At 42.9% G+C, this 17,500-nt stretch overlaps 1 protein-coding gene across 1 annotated transcript in view; it reads left to right on the top strand.

Annotated features, from left to right (window-relative positions):
* LOC128704136 (uncharacterized) overlaps positions 1-17,500 on the top strand; it is a 349,915-nt gene that overhangs the window by 237,536 nt on the left and 94,879 nt on the right. Inside the window, exons 4-5 of the mRNA XM_070099130.1 lie at positions 611-714; positions 16,041-16,128. Of these exons, the coding sequence (XP_069955231.1) occupies positions 611-714; positions 16,041-16,128 (192 nt within the window). The remainder of the gene's footprint in view (positions 1-610; positions 715-16,040; positions 16,129-17,500) is intronic.

Here is a 17,500-nt window from a genome sequence, read left to right as displayed (position 1 = left end):
ACAAATTTACGAGACTAGTCCCATAGATAATGGGAATGAACTGTGAGGAAAGCCTAAAAGAGAGGAATCTCAAGACATCAGCTGATTCAAGTACCAGAGGAGGCATGATAAGGAAGTACAAAATACTTAGAAGTCTATATAGTATGCATAGGGCAAGACTGCCAGAGAGGCAAGAATATAGTAAGTAGCTGAATGGACAGATGGGCCACTGAAAATGTCAGTAAATATTTCTTCAATCTTAGGTGGTCAGGAAGCGGAATAACCTGGATGAATAAGCTGTGAAGGAAGATTCTATGCACAGTTTTAGAAATAGGTTTGATAGGGTCTACGAGGCTGTGGAGATTTTATTCCGGTGATGATCAGTAAAAGGCTGGGCTAGGAGCCCTGTAGTAATAATAATTTATTTCAACTGCGTGGGCCTACATTAGCATGGCATTATGAGATAAAATTGAAATCATTTGTATTATTGATAAACATTTCCATTTTTTACATATATATTTTACTCTCTCGCTATTCTTGCTAAATTTCCGTCGCCTTCCAGGTTTATCTACTCGAGTTTAGTTGAATCGTGCATCATGTACTACAACATGTACCTGTCTCTCTTCCCCAGGGCCGACAGAGTGATGCAAGCACTCGTCTTCAAAACAGTTCCTGGTTTGTTTCAAACAGAGATGAGAAGACGAATCGAATTTTATCAAGGTCACCCGCACGCTGGTAAGTGTTTTCTACATTGATTTATACTGGGGGGGGGGGGGGGATAAAGAGTCTCTCCCACTCACTCGTGACCGTGGAGTGACACTGCTATACTATTGTAAGACTAATTTCAGCTATGTACACTTTGGTAGAGTACGGTTAGTCGTTCTCAGCCTCCATATCAAACGTGTCTTCTCCTATCTATAATTTTACTCATTTCAATGCAGTTATCTTATGTTATGGTTAACTTTTTTGTGTGTACTCTTATAGATGTTAGATGTAATAATACCAACTTGGCGTCTTTCCATCTTATATGCACTACAGTTGACCTACTGGCTCCCGTTAGTAGTAGTAGTAGTGGTAGTAGTAGTAGTGGTAGTAGTAGTGGTGGTGGTAGTAGTAGTATTAGTGGTAGTAGTAGTAGTAGTGGTGGTGGTAGTGGTAGTAGTAGTAGTAGTAATAATAATAGTAGTAGTAGTAGTAGTAGAATTGTCCTAACCTAGACTCCTTGGTCCCTTGACAACAATAAGTCACTTATTCTACTAATAGCACGGACCAGTAGGCCTACTGCAGTGTTTTAAAATATTTTAGTTCCTGCACTTTACTATGTTATTTTTATGTACCTCCTGTGTCCTGCTGTTGTTTGTATTAGCTTCACAAAGCTCCTGGAGAGCGAAACATCTTAATAAATGTCTCGTTAGTTGATCTTGTGTCCTCAGTAACATGGTTTCTTCTTAACTAAACCACTGATGGTAGACGAGGAGATACTGACCACACATTCTGTGACCTACGTGTGCCTGGCTAACATTTTTCAACTCGTCCTACTAAATTCTAAGTTGATTTCCAACATTCAGCAAATTTATCAATTTTATAGCTGGAAAAGAAAACAGGGAGCCACTGAACTCACTGTTCAATACATAGTCACAAATCTGACTGTCTTAAGCCACAATGTCACAGTCACACATCTGACTCAGTAAAATATAGACTTATATTCGGAGGATGGACTACATTGTTGGCCTTACAGAAGAACAAACTACCTAGTCTGTATTGATGCGTGCTTCTCTCCTACACTAACAAATAAAGCACACTAGCTATCGTCACCTTCCTTGGATCTAACCTGATTACCTCTCGTTTCTCAAGCGTTATATAACAGTCACAGGTTTAGCGCTTTCAAATAATAATAATAATAATAATAATAATAATAATAATAATTACTAATAAATATATTTAATAACCATTGTTCATCGTAGTAAGATTTACGAGTGTGCCACTACATTCCTGTTGGTCACTGGTGCTAGCATTATTGTTACATTCATGGGAAAGTGCTTAACCCAAATGGATCATGTAACGCTTGGCAATTGGAGGTAATCATGTTGATTCAAGAAAGGGGATGGTAACTCCAATTTCCTTTCGTCAAGAGCCCTTGACGAGCATCAAGGCACCTCCCATGAAGGGACTGGTTGTCAAAATGTATTTGTTACCCAAGTGTTGCGGCGCATCATTCTCCACCACTGTCTAATTGGTTACACCTTATTTGTATTTGTTGGCAGTGTGTTTGTTCTGTGTGATTGTTTTTCTATGTGAGTCATTGTTCTTCTGTATGTGTTGTGTGATTGTTCTTCTTAGACGTAAGTTTGTGATTGTTCTTCTTAGAGGTAAGTTTGTGATTGTTCTTCTTAGAGGTAAGTTTCTTCTGTGTGATTATTCCTTATAGAGGTGAGTGCGTTTGTTCAGTGTTTGTTCTTCTTGGAGGTGAGTGTGATTATTCTTCTTGGAGGTGAATGTGTTCATTCTTCTTGGAGGTGTGTTTATTCTTGGAGGTGAGTGCGTTTATTCTTCTTGGAGGTGAGTGTGTTTATTCTTCTTGGAGGTGAGTGTGTTTATTCTTCTTGGTGGTGAGTGTGTTTATTCTTGGAAGTGAGTGTGTTTATTCTTCTTGGAGGTGAGTTTATTCTTCTTGGTGGTGAGTGTGTTTATTCTTCTTGGAGGTGAGTGTGTTTATTCTTCTTGAAGGTGAGTTTATTCTTCTTGGTAGTGAGTTTGTTTATTCTTCTTGGAGGTGAGTTTATTCTTCTTGGTAGTGAGTGTGTTTTTCTTGGAGGTGTGTTTATTTTTCTTGGTGGTGTGTTTATTCTTCTTGGAGGTGAGTGTGTTTTTCTTGGAGGTGAGTGTGTTTATTTTTCTTGGTGTGTTTATTCTTCTTGGAGGTGTGTTTATTCTTCTTGGATGTGTGTTTATTTTTCTTGGTGGTGTGTTTATTCTTCTTGGAGGTGAGTGTGTTTTTCTTGGAGGTGAGTGTGTTTATTTTTCTTGGTGTGTTTCTTCTTGGAGGTGTGTTTATTCTTCTTGGAGGTGAGTGCGTTTATTCTTCTTGGAGGTGAGTGTGTTTTTCTTGGAGGTGTGTTTGTTCTTCTTGGAGGTGAGTGTGTTTTTCTTGGAGGTGTGTTTGTTCTTCTTGGAGGTGAGTGTGTTTTTCTTGGAGGTGTGTTTGTTCTTTTTGGAGGTGAATGTTTATTCTTGGTGGTGTGTTTATTCTTCTTGGAGGTGAGTGTGTTTATTCTTCTTGGAGGTGAGTGTGTTTTTCTTGGAGGTGTGTTTGTTCTTCTTGGAGGTGAGTGTGTTTGTGTTATTGTTCTTTTTATATCACGGAGTGTTTCTATGTTTAATTTGTTCTTGTCTTGTATGTGTTTGTCTCATCGTGTTATTGTTAACACTTGTCAATAACACTTTGATGGTTATTGGTGTTAGTTTGTCGCTACCAAGATAGTTGTTATTGTTAATGAAAGCATCTGGGGAATGGAAGTTAACACGGTTTGATCTGAAGAAGGGAATGACAGCTCCAATTCTCCTGGGTCAGGATCCTTTCACTGGCATCAAGGGACCCTTCCTTTAAAGGGTGGAATGGTTGTGTCAGCTGTTGTTTGTCTACTGTAATATACTAGTGTTTGCTGACTCGTATAAATGTGTGTTTGTTTGCTTGGGTGTTTTCTGATGTTCAGGCACATGGAAGCGAAGGTTCATGGGGTAATTCACATTTGTTTGCATCTTTGCTTGTTTAAAAGTATAATGATTGGAACTTAATGGTGTGATACCAACAATAGTGAAGAAAAGACACACTGGTAAGATCTTACCAGATCGAAACGCTGTCCCAGTGAAAGCTCGTCCTGAAGTGTCTTTTTCTTCAAGTATGATTGGTGTTGAAGTTGAGTGTTTATGTTTTATAAGTGGCTGTCCTCGGAGTGGCCAGTTTGTGCTGTGTGTTTACTTGATCTCATGGTGTGTTGCTCTCTTTGGTCCGGCAAAGATTACCGAGACTGTGTGTGTGTGTTCTAGTAAGGAATGTCTTTGATACTACTGTGGTTAGTGTGTGGTTGTCATGGTGTACGGTTCTCTCAAGGATTGTGTGATTGGTACACTTGACCGTCTTCATGTTGTGGGTGTGCTGGGAGAGGCAGTGACTAGTGGTCTCCGTTACAGTGATTGTACATTTAAAAGAAAAAGACGTGATGCAAACTTTTATTTTTGAAATTTTTGCTCAAAGGACTTGATTTAGCTCGCTCCTGAGCGAAACATCTAAAATAGAGGCTCTACATTACCTGTTTTTATACTCGCTTGTCGTCTTGTTCCTCCAGTCACAATCACCTAGTAAGGTTGAACTAGAGGTGCTAGTGAAACTGGAGGTGGGTGAAACTGGCTGGCCCAGGGTTACACTTACATGGGAGCTGGTCAGTACACTAAGGTACCCCAGTACGCTCATGTGCACATCACATGTACTGCAGAACAAAAGTTTTCAACGTGAAATATAAAACTTGAATAACTTAGGTAAGAGGAGTTGGAATTGTTTCATTTATACAGGTGTGTGTTACAAGAAGTGTGCGTTGTAAGAGGTGTATGTTATAAGAAGTGTGCGTTGTAATAGGTGTATTCTACAAGAAGTGTGCGTTGTAAAAGGTGTGTGCTACAAGAAGTGTGCGTTCAATACTGTTGGTGTGCCAGCCTGGCTTCCAGTCTGACAGTTAAGTCGGTAACTCTGCAGTTCCCCGCCATTGTTTGACATCTGTGTTAGTAGACACCACCGCCCATAGCGGCCACTTCTTGCCGCGCCCACACCATAGTGCCAACGGGGCGTGGCACTAAGGCTGGGTCATCATATGACAAGGACCCGTGTCGGGTGACCTGCTCCTGAGTGGTATAAGTGTAGGATGCAGGAGAGACAGATACAAGGGTAGAATGCAGGAGTGAGAGATAGATACAACGGTAGGATGCAGGAGTGAGAGACAGATACAACGGTAGAATGCAGAAGAGACAGATACAACGGTAGGATGCAGGAGTGAGAGATACAAGGGTAGGATGCAGGAGTGAGAGATACAAGGGTAGGATGCAGGAGTGAGAGATACAAGGGTAGGATGCAGGAGTGAGAGACAGATACAAGAGTAGGATGCAGGAGTGAGAGATACAAGGGTAGGATGCAGGAGTGAGAGACAGATACAAGAGTAGGATGCAGGAGTGAGAGATACAAGGGTAGGATGCAGGAGTGAGATACAAGGGTAGGATGCAGGAGTGAGAGATACAAGGGTAGGATGCAGGAGTGAGAGATACAAGGGTAGGATGCAGGAGTGAGAGACAAGTGCAGGATGCAAGAGAGACAAGTCATCCTGAAGTACTCACGATGTTTGGTACTTCAAGATGAAGGATTCTTGATTAAATAAATCGAAGTTGTCCTCCCCTTCCTCGGATCAAGCCTAATTACCACCCATTCCTCAGATACTCTAAAGATACTTCCTTGTTTATTGCATCCCTAAGAAGAGTATATAATTTATGTGTCTTCATGTATTTCTTCCTCTTGCTTTCTTTAGCATTATCACACTTCTCGCTATTCACCTTTTGGTTCCCTCTTGTGAACTATCTCCTTTATACTCTCTCTCTCTCTCTCTTCTTTACTGTTTTGTGCACACGTTTATGCTATTTTCTCTCTCGCTTTTTTCTTCATCCAACAGTTTTTTCCTTCAGTTCTTTTTCACTTTTGGTGGTTCCGTGTTTCCTTGTTCTTATAATATATTTATTTTTATCTCGTATGTGTCTTACTTGTGTGTGTCTTACTTGTGTGTGTCTTACTTGTGTGTCTTACTTGTGTGTGTCTTACTTGTGTGTCTTACTTGTGTGTCTTACTTGTGTCTGGTGTCTTACTTGTGTGTCTTACTTGTGTCTGGTGTCTTACTTGTGTCTTACTTGTGTGTCTTACTTGTGTCTGGTGTCTTACTTGTGTGTCTTACTTGTGTGTGTCTTACTTGTGTCTGGTGTCTTACTTGTGTGTCTTACTTGTGTGTCTTACTTGTGTGTCTTACTTGTGTCTGGTGTCTTACTTGTGTGTCTTACTTGTGTGTGTCTTACTTGTGTCTGGTGTCTTACTTGTGTGTCTTACTTGTGTCTGGTGTTCTTACTTGTGTGTGTCTTACTTGTGTGTGTCTTACTTGTGTGTGTCTTACTTGTGTGTGTCTTACTTGTGTGTGTCTTACTTGTGGTGTGTCTTACTTGTGTGTGTCTTACTTGTGTGTGTCTTACTTGTGTGTGTCTTACTTGTGTGTGTCTTACTTGTGTGTGTCTTACTTGTGTGTGTCTTACTTGTGTGTGTCTTACTTGTGTGTCTTACTTGTGTGTCTTACTTGTGTGTCTTACTTGTGTGTCTTACTTGTGTGTCTTACTTGTGTCTGGTGTCTTACTTGTGTGTGTCTTACTTGTGTGTGTCTTACTTGTGTGTCTTACTTGTGTGTCTTACTTGTGTGTCTTACTTGTGTGTCTTACTTGTGTGTCTTACTTGTGTCTGGTGTCTTACTTGTGTGTGTCTTACTTGTGTGTGTCTTACTTGTGTGTCTTACTTGTGTGTCTTACTTGTGTGTCTTACTTGTGTGTCTTACTTGTGTGTCTTACTTGTGTGTCTTACTTGTGTGTCTTACTTGTGTCTGGTGTCTTACTTGTGTCTGGTGTCTTGTGTGTGTCTTACTTGTGTGTCTTACTTGTGTGTCTTACTTGTGTGTCTTACTTGTGTGTGTCTTACTTGTGTGTCTTACTTGTGTGTGTCTTACTTGTGTGTCTTACTTGTGTGTCTTACTTGTGTGTCTTACTTGTGTGTCTTACTTGTGTCTGGTGTCTTGTGTGTGTCTTACTTGTGTGTCTTACTTGTGTGTCTTACTTGTGTGTCTTACTTGTGTGTCTTACTTGTGTGTCTTACTTGTGTGTCTTACTTGTGTCTGGTGTCTTACTTGTGTGTGTCTTACTTGTGTGTCTTACTTGTGTGTCTTACTTGTGTGTCTTACTTGTGTGTCTTACTTGTGTGTCTTACTTGTGTGTCTTACTTGTGTCTGGTGTCTTACTTGTGTGTGTCTTACTTGTGTGTGTCTTACTTGTGTGTCTTACTTGTGTGTCTTACTTGTGTGTCTTACTTGTGTGTCTTACTTGTGTGTCTTACTTGTGTGTCTTACTTGTGTGTCTTACTTGTGTCTGGTGTCTTACTTGTGTGTGTCTTACTTGTGTCTGGTGTCTTACTTGTGTGTGTCTTACTTGTGTGTGTCTTACTTGTGTCTGGTGTCTTACTTGTGTGTCTTACTTGTGTGTCTTACTTGTGTGTCTTACTTGTGTGTCTTACTTGTGTGTCTTACTTGTGTGTCTTACTTGTGTCTGGTGTCTTACTTGTGTGTCTTACTTGTGTCTGGTGTCTTACTTGTGTGTCTTACTTGTGTGTCTTACTTGTGTGTCTTACTTGTGTGTCTTACTTGTGTGTCTTGTGTGTCTTACTTGTGTCTGGTGTCTTACTTGTGTGTCTTACTTGTGTGTCTTACTTGTGTGTCTTACTTGTGTGTCTTACTTGTGTGTCTTACTTGTGTGTCTTACTTGTGTGTCTTACTTGTGTCTGGTGTCTTACTTGTGTGTCTTACTTGTGTCTGGTGTCTTACTTGTGTGTCTTACTTGTGTCTGGTGTCTTACTTGTGTGTCTTACTTGTGTGTCTTACTTGTGTGTCTTACTTGTGTGTCTTACTTGTGTGTCTTACTTGTGTCTGGTGTCTTACTTGTGTGTGTCTTACTTGTGTCTGGTGTCTTACTTGTGTGTGTCTTACTTGTGTGTGTCTTACTTGTGTCTGGTGTCTTACTTGTGTGTCTTACTTGTGTGTCTTACTTGTGTGTCTTACTTGTGTGTCTTACTTGTGTCTGGTGTCTTACTTGTGTGTGTCTTACTTGTGTCTGGTGTCTTACTTGTGTGTCTTACTTGTGTCTGGTGTCTTACTTGTGTGTCTTACTTGTGTGTCTTACTTGTGTGTCTTACTTGTGTCTGGTGTCTTACTTGTGTGTCTTACTTGTGTGTCTTACTTGTGTGTCTTACTTGTGTCTGGTGTCTTACTTGTGTGTGTCTTACTTGTGTCTGGTGTCTTACTTGTGTGTCTTACTTGTGTGTCTTACTTGTGTGTCTTACTTGTGTGTCTTACTTGTGTCTGGTGTCTTACTTGTGTGTGTCTTACTTGTGTCTGGTGTCTTACTTGTGTGTGTCTTACTTGTGTCTGGTGTGTCTTACTTGTGTGTGTCTTACTTGTGTCTGGTGTCTTACTTGTGTGTGTCTTACTTGTGTCTGGTGTCTTACTTGTGTGTGTCTTACTTGTGTCTGGTGTCTTACTTGTGTGTGTCTTACTTGTGTGTGTCTTACTTGTGTCTGGTGTGTCTTACTTGTGTGTGTCTTACTTGTGTGTGTCTTACTTGTGTCTGGTGTGTCTTGTGTGTGTCCTACTTGTGTGTGTCTTACTTGTGTGTGTCTTACTTGTGTCTCGTGTGTCTTACTTGTGTCTGGTGTGTCTTACTTGTGTGTGTCTTACTTGTGTCTGTCTTACTTGTGTGTGTCTTACTTGTGTGTGTCTTACTTGTGTGTGTCTTACTTGTGTCTGGTGTCTTACTTGTGTCTGTCTTACTTGTGTCTCGTGTGTCTTACTTGTGTGTGTCTTACTTGTGTCTGTCTTACTTGTGTGTGTCTTACTTGTGTGTGTCTTACTTGTGTGTGTCTTACTTGTGTCTGGTGTGTCTTACTTGTGTCTCGTGTGTCTTACTTGTGTCTGGTGTGTCTTACTTGTGTCTGTCTTACTTGTGTGTGTCTTACTTGTGTGTGTCTTACTTGTGTGTGTCTTACTTGTGTCTGGTGTGTCTTACTTGTGTGTGTCTTACTTGTGTGTGTCTTACTTGTGTGTGTCTTACTTGTGTCTGGTATGTCTTACTTGTGTGTGTCTTACTTGTGTCTCGTGTGTCTTACTTGAGTCTGGTGTGTCTTACTTGTGTGTGTCTTACATGTGTCTGGTGTGTCTTACTTGTGTGTGTCTTACTTGTGTCTGGTGTGTCTTACTTGTGTCTGGTGTCTTACTTGTGTGTGTCTTACTTGTGTCTGGTGTGTCTTACTTGTGTGTGTCTTACTTGTGTCTGGTGTGTCTTACTTGTGTGTGTCTTACTTGTGTCTGGTGTGTCTTACTTGTGTTTGGTGTGTCTTACTTGTGTGTGTCTTACTTGTGTCTGGTGTGTCTTACTTGTGTGTGTCTTACTTGTGTCTGGTGTCTTACTTGTGTGTGTCTTACTTGTGTGTGTCTTACTTGTGTCTGGTGTGTCTTACTTGTGTGTGTCTTACTTGTGTCTGGTGTGTCTTACTTGTGTCTGGTGTGTCTTACTTGTGTCTGGTGTGTCTTACTTGTGTCTGGTGTGTCTTACTTGTGTGTGTCTTACTTGTGTCTGGTGTGTCTTACTTGTGTGTGTCTTACTTGTGTCTGGTGTGTCTTACTTGTGTGTGTCTTACTTGTATGTGTCTTACTTGTGTCTGGTGTGTCTTACTTGTGTCTGGTGTGTCTTACTTGTGTCTGGTGTGTCTTACTTGTGTCTGGTGTGTCTTACTTGTGTGTGTCTTACTTGTGTCTGGTGTGTCTTACTTGTGTCTGGTGTGTCTTACTTGTGTGTGTCTTACTTGTGTCTGGTGTGTCTTACTTGTGTGTGTCTTACTTGTGTCTGGTGTGTCTTACTTGTGTGTGTCTTACTTGTGTCTGGTGTGTCTTACTTGTGTCTGGTGTGTCTTACTTGTGTCTGGTGTGTCTTACTTGTGTGTGTCTTACTTGTGTCTGGTGTGTCTTACTTGTGTGTGTCTTACTTGTGTCTGGTGTGTCTTACTTGTGTGTGTCTTACTTGTATGTGTCTTACTTGTGTCTGGTGTGTCTTACTTGTGTGTGTCTTACTTGTGTGTGTCTTACTTGTGTGTGTCTTACTTGTGTCTGGTGTGTCTTACTTGTGTGTGTCTTACTTGTGTCTGGTGTGTCTTACTTGTGTCTGGTGTGTCTTACTTGTGTCTGGTGTTTTACTTGTGTCTGGAATGTCTTACGTGTGTGTGTCTTACTTGTGTGTGTCTTACTTGTGTGTGGTGTGTCTTACTTGTGTGTGTCTTACTTGTGTGTGGTGTGTCTTATTTGTGTGGTGTGTCTTATTTGTGTGGTGTGTCTTATTTGTTTGGTGTGTCTTACTTGTGTGGTGTGTCTTCCTTGTGTGGTGTGTCTTCCTTGTGTGTGTCTTACTTGTGTGTGTCTTACTTGTGTGTGTCTTACTTGTGTGTGTCTTACTTGTGTGTGTCTTACTTGTGTCTGGTGTGTCTTTCTTGTGTGTGTCTTACTTGTGTCTGGTGTCTTACTTGTGTCTGGAGTGTCTTACGTGTGTGTGTCTTACTTATGTCTGGTGTGTCTTACTTGTGTCTTGTGTGTGTCTTACTTGTGTCTGGTGTGTGTCTTACTTGTGGTGTCTCGTATCTTACTTGTGGTGTCTCGTGACTTACTTGTGGTGTCTCGTATCTTGTGGTGTCTCGTGTCTTACTTGTGGTGTCTCGTGTCTTACTTGTGGTGTCTCGTATCTTACTTGTGGTGTCTCGTGACTTACTTGTGGTGTCTCGTATCTTACTTGTGGTGTCTCGTGACTTGTGGTGTCTCGTGACTTGTGGTGTCTCGTGACTTGTGGTGTCTCGTGACCTACTTGTGGTGTCTCGTGACCTACTTGTGGTGTCTCGTATCTTACTTGTGGTGTCTTGTGACTTACTTGTGGTGTCTCGTATCTTACTTGTGGTGTCTTGTATCTTACCTGTGGTGTCTCGTATCTTACTTGTGGTGTCTCGTATCTTACTTGTGGTGTCTTGTATCTTACCTGTGGTGTCTCGTATCTTACTTGTGGTGTCTCGTATCTTACTTGTGGTGTCTCGTGACTTACTTGTGGAGTCTCGTATCTTGTGGTGTCTCGTATCTTGTGGTGTCTCGCGTCTTGTGGTGTCTCGTATCTTACTTGTGGAGTCTCGTAACTTACTTGTGGTGTCTCGTGTCTTACTTCTGGAGTCTCGTATCTTGTGGTGTCTCGTGTCTTGTGGTGTCTCGTATCTTACTTGTGGAGTCTCGTATCTTACTTGTGGTGTCTCGTGTCTTACTTCTGGAGTCTCGTATATATCTTGTATTATCACCTCCGCCGCTTGTTTTACAACTTACTGGTAAAGGCTCTCAAACTTACTTTCTCACCTTAAGTTAAACTTAATTACCATACGACTTTACGGCACACATTATTTTTGTGTTTATTTGTATGAGAGTATTGTATGCATTTTGTACGTGAGCATTTATATGTATATAAGTTTTTATAGAGTTTTGTAACTTAGGGAAGACTGAGTTGTTCTCCTCTATCCTGAGTCTTGAAGAATCTGAAGATTATCCAAGACCACGGAACTCCTCTTCCATTCTAAGGCTGAGGGACTGATTACCTCCTCTTTTGTATATAGTTCTACAGTCTTCCCATTATGTCCTTGAATTTGTATTGATAAATCCACTGGATGGCGAAACGTCTACAAATAATGATAGTCAGATGTTGCACATGTGTCTAATTCTTCATGTTGTCGGTACTGTATACCATTCATGTAAATTATTATTATTATAATCAAGGGGGAAGCGCTAAACCCGGAGGATTATACAGCGCCTGGGGGGGGGGGATGTGGAAGGCATTCAGGCTTAATTCGGGGAACTGGAGCACAGATCCAATTCCCTAAATCAAGAGCCCCTCACCAACATCAAGGAACCTTCCTTGAGGGGACCATTCATGTAAAACCATCCACCAGTGGCACGCGTGTAGATCTGAACGTTTATTAGTGTTGCTGTGTGGTGGTGGTGGTGGTAAGAGCGGTGGTGAGAGTGGTGTCGGAGCTGTGGTGTAAGATTAATGTGGTGTGGGAGGCCGTGGTGTTGTTATGGCGGCGTTGCGGGAATACCAGAAAAGGTCACCTGGATGGCCTCGCCTGCGCTACTCAAGCTACCGCCTCGCTTATAATTAAGTACACACTGAGTGTGCTGGTTACTACACTACCTGTTTTGTTTAGTGTAGTGTGCTGGTTACTACACTACCTGTGTTGTTGGTGAGTGTATTGTGTTAGTTACTACACTGTGTTGTTGGTGAGTGTTTGCGTTAGTTACTACACTACCTGTGTTGTTGGCGAGTGTACTGTGTTAGTTACTATACCACCTGTGTTGTTGGTGAGTGTATTGTGTTAGTTACTACACTACCTGTGTTGTTGGTGAGTGTTTGCGTTAGTTACTACACTACCTGTGTTGTTGGTGAGTGTTTGTGTTAGTTATTACACTACCTGTGTTGTTGGTGAGTGCAGTGTGCTGGTGACTACACTTCCTGTGTTGTTGTTGAGTGCAGTGTGCTGGTGACTACACTTCCTGTGTTGTTGAGTGTAGTGTGCTGGTGACTACACTTCCTGTGTTGTTGAGTGTAGTGTGCTGGTGACTACACTTCCTGTGTTGTTGTTGAGTGTAGTGTGCTGGTGACTACACTTCCTGTGTTGTTGTTGAGTGTAGTGTGCTGGTGACTACACTTCCTGTGTTGTTGTTGAGTGCAGTGTGCTGGTGACTACACTTCCTGTGTTGTTGAGTGTAGTGTGCTGGTGACTACACTTCCTGTGTTGTTGAGTGTAGTGTGCTGGTGACTACACTTCCTGTGTTGTTGTTGAGTGTTGTCTGGTTACTACACTACCTGTGTTGTTGAGTGTAGTGTGCTGGTGACTACACTACCTGTGTTGTTGAGTGTAGTGTGCTGGTGACTACACTACCTGTGGTGTTGAGTGTAGTGTGCTGGTGACTACACTACCTGTGTTGTTGAGTGTAGTGTGCTGGTGACTACACTACCTGTGTTGATGTTGAGTGTAGTGTGCTGGTGACTACACTACCTGTGTTGTTGAGTGTAGTGTGCTGGTGACTACACTACCTGTGTTGTTGAGTGTAGTGTGCTGGTGACTACACTACCTGTGTTGATGTTGAGTGTAGTGTGCTGGTGACTACACTTCCTGTGTTGTTGTTGAGTGTTGTCTGGTTACTACACTACCTGTGTTGTTGAGTGTAGTGTGCTGGTGACTACACTACCTGTGTTGTTGAGTGTAGTGTGCTGGTGACTACACTACCTGTGTTGTTGAGTGTAGTGTGCTGGTGACTACACTACCTGTGTTGTTGAGTGTAGTGTGCTGGTGACTACACTACCTGTGTTGTTGAGTGTAGTGTGCTGGTGACTACACTACCTGTGTTGATGTTGAGTGTAGTGTGCTGGTGACTACACTACCTGTGTTGATGTTGAGTGTAGTCTGGTGGCTACACTACCTGTGTTGTTGAGTGTAGTGTGCTGGTGACTACACTACCTGTGTTGAGTGTAGTGTGCTGGTGACTACACTACCTGTGTTGTTGTTGAGTGTAGTGTGCTGGTGACTACACTACCTGTGTTGAGTGTAGTGTGCTGGTGACTACACTACCTGTGTTGTTGTTGAGTGTAGTGTGCTGGTGACTACACTACCTGTGTTGAGTGTAGTGTGCTGGTGACTACACTACCTGTGTTGTTGTTGAGTGTAGTGTGCTGGTGACTACACTACCTGTGTTGTTGAGTGCAGTGTGCTGGTGACTACACTACCTGTGTTGCTGAGTGTAGTGTGCTGGTGACTACACTTCCTGTGTTGTTGTTGAGTGAAGTGTGCTGGTGACTACACTACCTGTGTTGTTGAGTGTAGTGTGCTGGTGACTACACTACCTGTGTTGTTGAGTGTAGTGTGCTGGTGACTACACTACCTGTGTTGTTGAGTGTAGTGTGCTGGTGACTACACTACCTGTGTTGCTGAGTGTAGTGTGCTGGTGACTACACTACCTGTGTTGTTGCTGAGTGTAGTGTGCTGGTGACTACACTACCTGTGTTGTTGAGTGTAGTGTGCTGGTGACTACACTTCCTGTGTTGTTGTTGAGTGTAGTGTGCTGGTGACTACACTACCTGTGTTGTTGGTGAGTGTAGTGTGCTGGTGACTACACTTCCTGTGTTGTTGTTGAGTGTAGTGTAGTGTGCTGGTGACTACACTTCCTGTGTTGTTGAGTGTAGTGTAGTGTGCTGGTGACTACACTACCTGTGTTGTTGAGTGTAGTGTGCTGGTGACTACACTACCTGTGTTGATGTTGAGTGTAGTCTGGTGACTACACTACCTGTGTTGATGTTGAGTGTAGTCTGGTGGCTACACTACCTGTGTTGTTGAGTGTAGTGTGCTGGTGACTACACTTCCTGTGTTGTTGTTGAGTGTAGTGTAGTGTGCTGGTGACTACACTTCCTGTGTTGTTGAGTGTAGTGTAGTGTGCTGGTGACTACACTACCTGTGTTGTTGGTGAGTGTAGTGTGCTGGTGACTACACTTCCTGTGTTGTTGTTGAGTGTAGTGTAGTGTGCTGGTGACTACACTTCCTGTGTTGTTGAGTGTAGTGTAGTGTGCTGGTGACTACACTACCTGTGTTGCTGAGTGTAGTGTGCTGGTGACTACACTACCTGTGTTGTTGAGTGTAGTGTGCTGGTGACTACACTACCTGTGCTGTTGTTTAGTGTAGTGTGCTGGTGACTACACTTCCTGTGTTGCTGTTGAGTGTAGTGTGCTGGTGACTACACTACCTGTATTGTTCTTGTGTAGTGTGCTGGTGATTACACTTCCTGTGTTGTTGTTGAGTGTAGTGTAGTGTGCTGGTGACTACACTTCCTGTGTTGTTGTTGAGTGTAGTGTAGTGTGCTGGTGACTACAATACCTGTGTTGTTGTTGAGTGTAGTGTGCTGGTGATTACACTTCCTGTGTTGTTGTTGAGTGTAGTGTAGTGTGCTGGTGACTACACTTCCTGTGTTGTTGTTGAGTGTAGTGTGCTGGTGACTACACTTCCTGTGTTGTTGTTGAGTGAAGTGTGCTGGTGACTACACTACCTGTGTTGTTGTTGAGTGTATTGTGCTGGTGACTACACTTCCTGTGTTGCTGTTGAGTGAAGTGTGCTGGTGACTACACTACCTGTGTTGTTGTTGAGTGTATTGTGCTGGTGACTACACTTCCTGTGTTGTTGTTGAGTGTTGTCTGGTGACTACACTACCTATGTTGTTGGTGAGTGTAGCGTATTGTTTACTACATCACCTGCATAACATGTAAAAATAAATATCTGTCACATAAAAGGTACACATGTAGGTAAGTGGCCAGAGTACTGGGCGAACAACAGAGAGATTGTGGAGTGGAACCCTAGATAAGGCAAGACATATGGGTAAATCTTCTTACACCTGCTACTCTTGTTTACATAGCAGTAAACAGGTACCTCAGTATTACTAGGTTGTTGTGGGTTCCATATTGAGAAAAATATCAACCTCAAATAATAATAATAATAATAATAATAATAATAATGAAAATAAAGGGACACCAGAAGCTTTGCTCGTGTTACGTAGATCCACATAGGTAATCTTATATCTTGGTTTCTTAGGCCGTCTTCAGTAATCAGGCTTTTATGTAAATCTATTGCATATTTCTGATCAGCCGGTTTGTGATGACCATGTGGACCTGCGGGCTGCCTGCTTGCAAAAACAGTCTGGTTGATCAGGCTTTCAAAACGGCAAGCTTGTTGCGAGGTCATAGGTATATGGCTTTGTTTGTGCCATAGTTAGGTGAGCACCATAGCTAGTTAGTATCATTGCTAGGTGAGTGTGAGGGTCTCCAGGTGGTGAGTGTGGAGGCTGAAGCAGCGTCAGGGAAGCGAGTAATGAGCGGATAAGTTCCCACTAGCTAATAATTGCCACGTATTGATCACCAGCTAACTCTACCCCAGCCTCCGTGCCTTGTGTGTGTGTGTGTGTGTGTGTGTGAGAGAGAGAGAGAGAGAGAGAGAGAGAGAGAGAGAGAGAGAGAGAGAGAGAGAGAGAGAGAGAGAGAGAGAGAGAGAGAGAGAGAGAGAGAGAGAGAGACTGAGACTAATGTGTCATCTCTGGTACTCCCTGCAGACTATGAGCAGGACGTGGAGGACTTCCAGCATTATGTCTTCAGCCCAGACGACTCCGTCAGCCTCTCCATACGTTACTACAACTTCAGGTAAGTGTCAAGGGTTACACTAACACACGCACACATAGCAACCACAAATGAGTGAGTGCACACACACACACACACAGACACACACACACGCATATACAACAGGCCTAGTGTCTAATTGACATGTGTCTAGGACAAAATGGTAACTAACACAGAGGAGCTATGAATCGACCCTTGTAACCCCAATTAGGTGAGTACACATACAACGAAGAGGTGGGGCCAGGAGCTAAGACTCGACCCCTACAACCACAAATAGCTGAACACACACACGCACATTCGTTAACACAAGCGTGTGGCTGGATACTTAAAATAGCCCATAGCAGTGAAGATATTCATGGATTCTTACCATACGCATTAACCTTTTCTGGAGTCACCTCATGCTATCAAGACGATTAAAATTAGTCCAACAATGTGACAATAAAATCTTTAACAACCAGTAATTGGGTTATTATATGATCCTGTCCCCTCAAGGGAGGTTCCTTGACGTTGGTGAGGGGCTCTTGATCTAGGGAATTGGATCTGTGCTCCAGTTCCCTGAATTGAGCCTGAATACCTTCCATCCCTCCCCCCCCCACATGCGTTGTATAATCCTAAGGGTTTAGCGCTCCCACATGATTATAATAATAATAATATATGATCCTGACCCATGTTAAATGACTCTCCATGACGAATAAACAACTGTGAACTTCAGCTACACTTGATTCTTGACCGAGCATGAGTGACTCTTGTCATGGCTGTCATGCAGTGTTACGGGGTGTCATGGAGTGTCATGAAGCGCCATGTAATGTTATGGGGGTATCCCAGAGTGTCATGTAGTGTTACGGAGTGTCACGACGTGTCATTTAGCGTTACGGGGTTGTCAAGGAGTGTTAGTGTTACGGGAGTCTCCCGGAGTGTCATGTGTTACGGGGTGTCACGGAGTATCGTGTAGTGTTATGGGGTGTCTCGGGGTCATGTAGTGTTACGGGGTGTCACGAAGTATCATGGGGTGTCCCAGTGTCATGGGGTGTCCCAGTGTCATGGGGTGTCACAGTGTCATGGGGTGTCCCAGTGTCATGAGGGTGTCCTAGACTGTCATGGGGTATCCCAGAGTGTCAGTGTCATGGGGTGTCCCAGTGTCATGAAGTATCATGGGGTGTCCCAGTGTCATGGAGTGTCCCAGAGTGTCATGAGTTGTCCCAGAGTGTCATGTCCCAGAGTGTAATGGGGGTGTCACAGTGTCATTGGGGTGTCACAGTGTCATGTCCCAGAGTGTCATGGGGGTGTCACAGTGTCATGTCCCAGTGTCATGGGGTGTCACAGTGTCATGTCCCAGAGTCTCATGGGGGTGTCCCAGTGTCATGGGGGTGCCACGAAGTATCATGGGGTGTCCCAG

Source organism: Cherax quadricarinatus, chromosome 66, assembly GCF_038502225.1.
Source record: "Cherax quadricarinatus isolate ZL_2023a chromosome 66, ASM3850222v1, whole genome shotgun sequence".
Taxonomy (NCBI): Eukaryota; Metazoa; Arthropoda; class Malacostraca; order Decapoda; family Parastacidae; genus Cherax; species Cherax quadricarinatus.
Note: the sequence above shows the minus strand (reverse complement) of the source record. Positions and strands in the feature narration are given on the sequence as shown.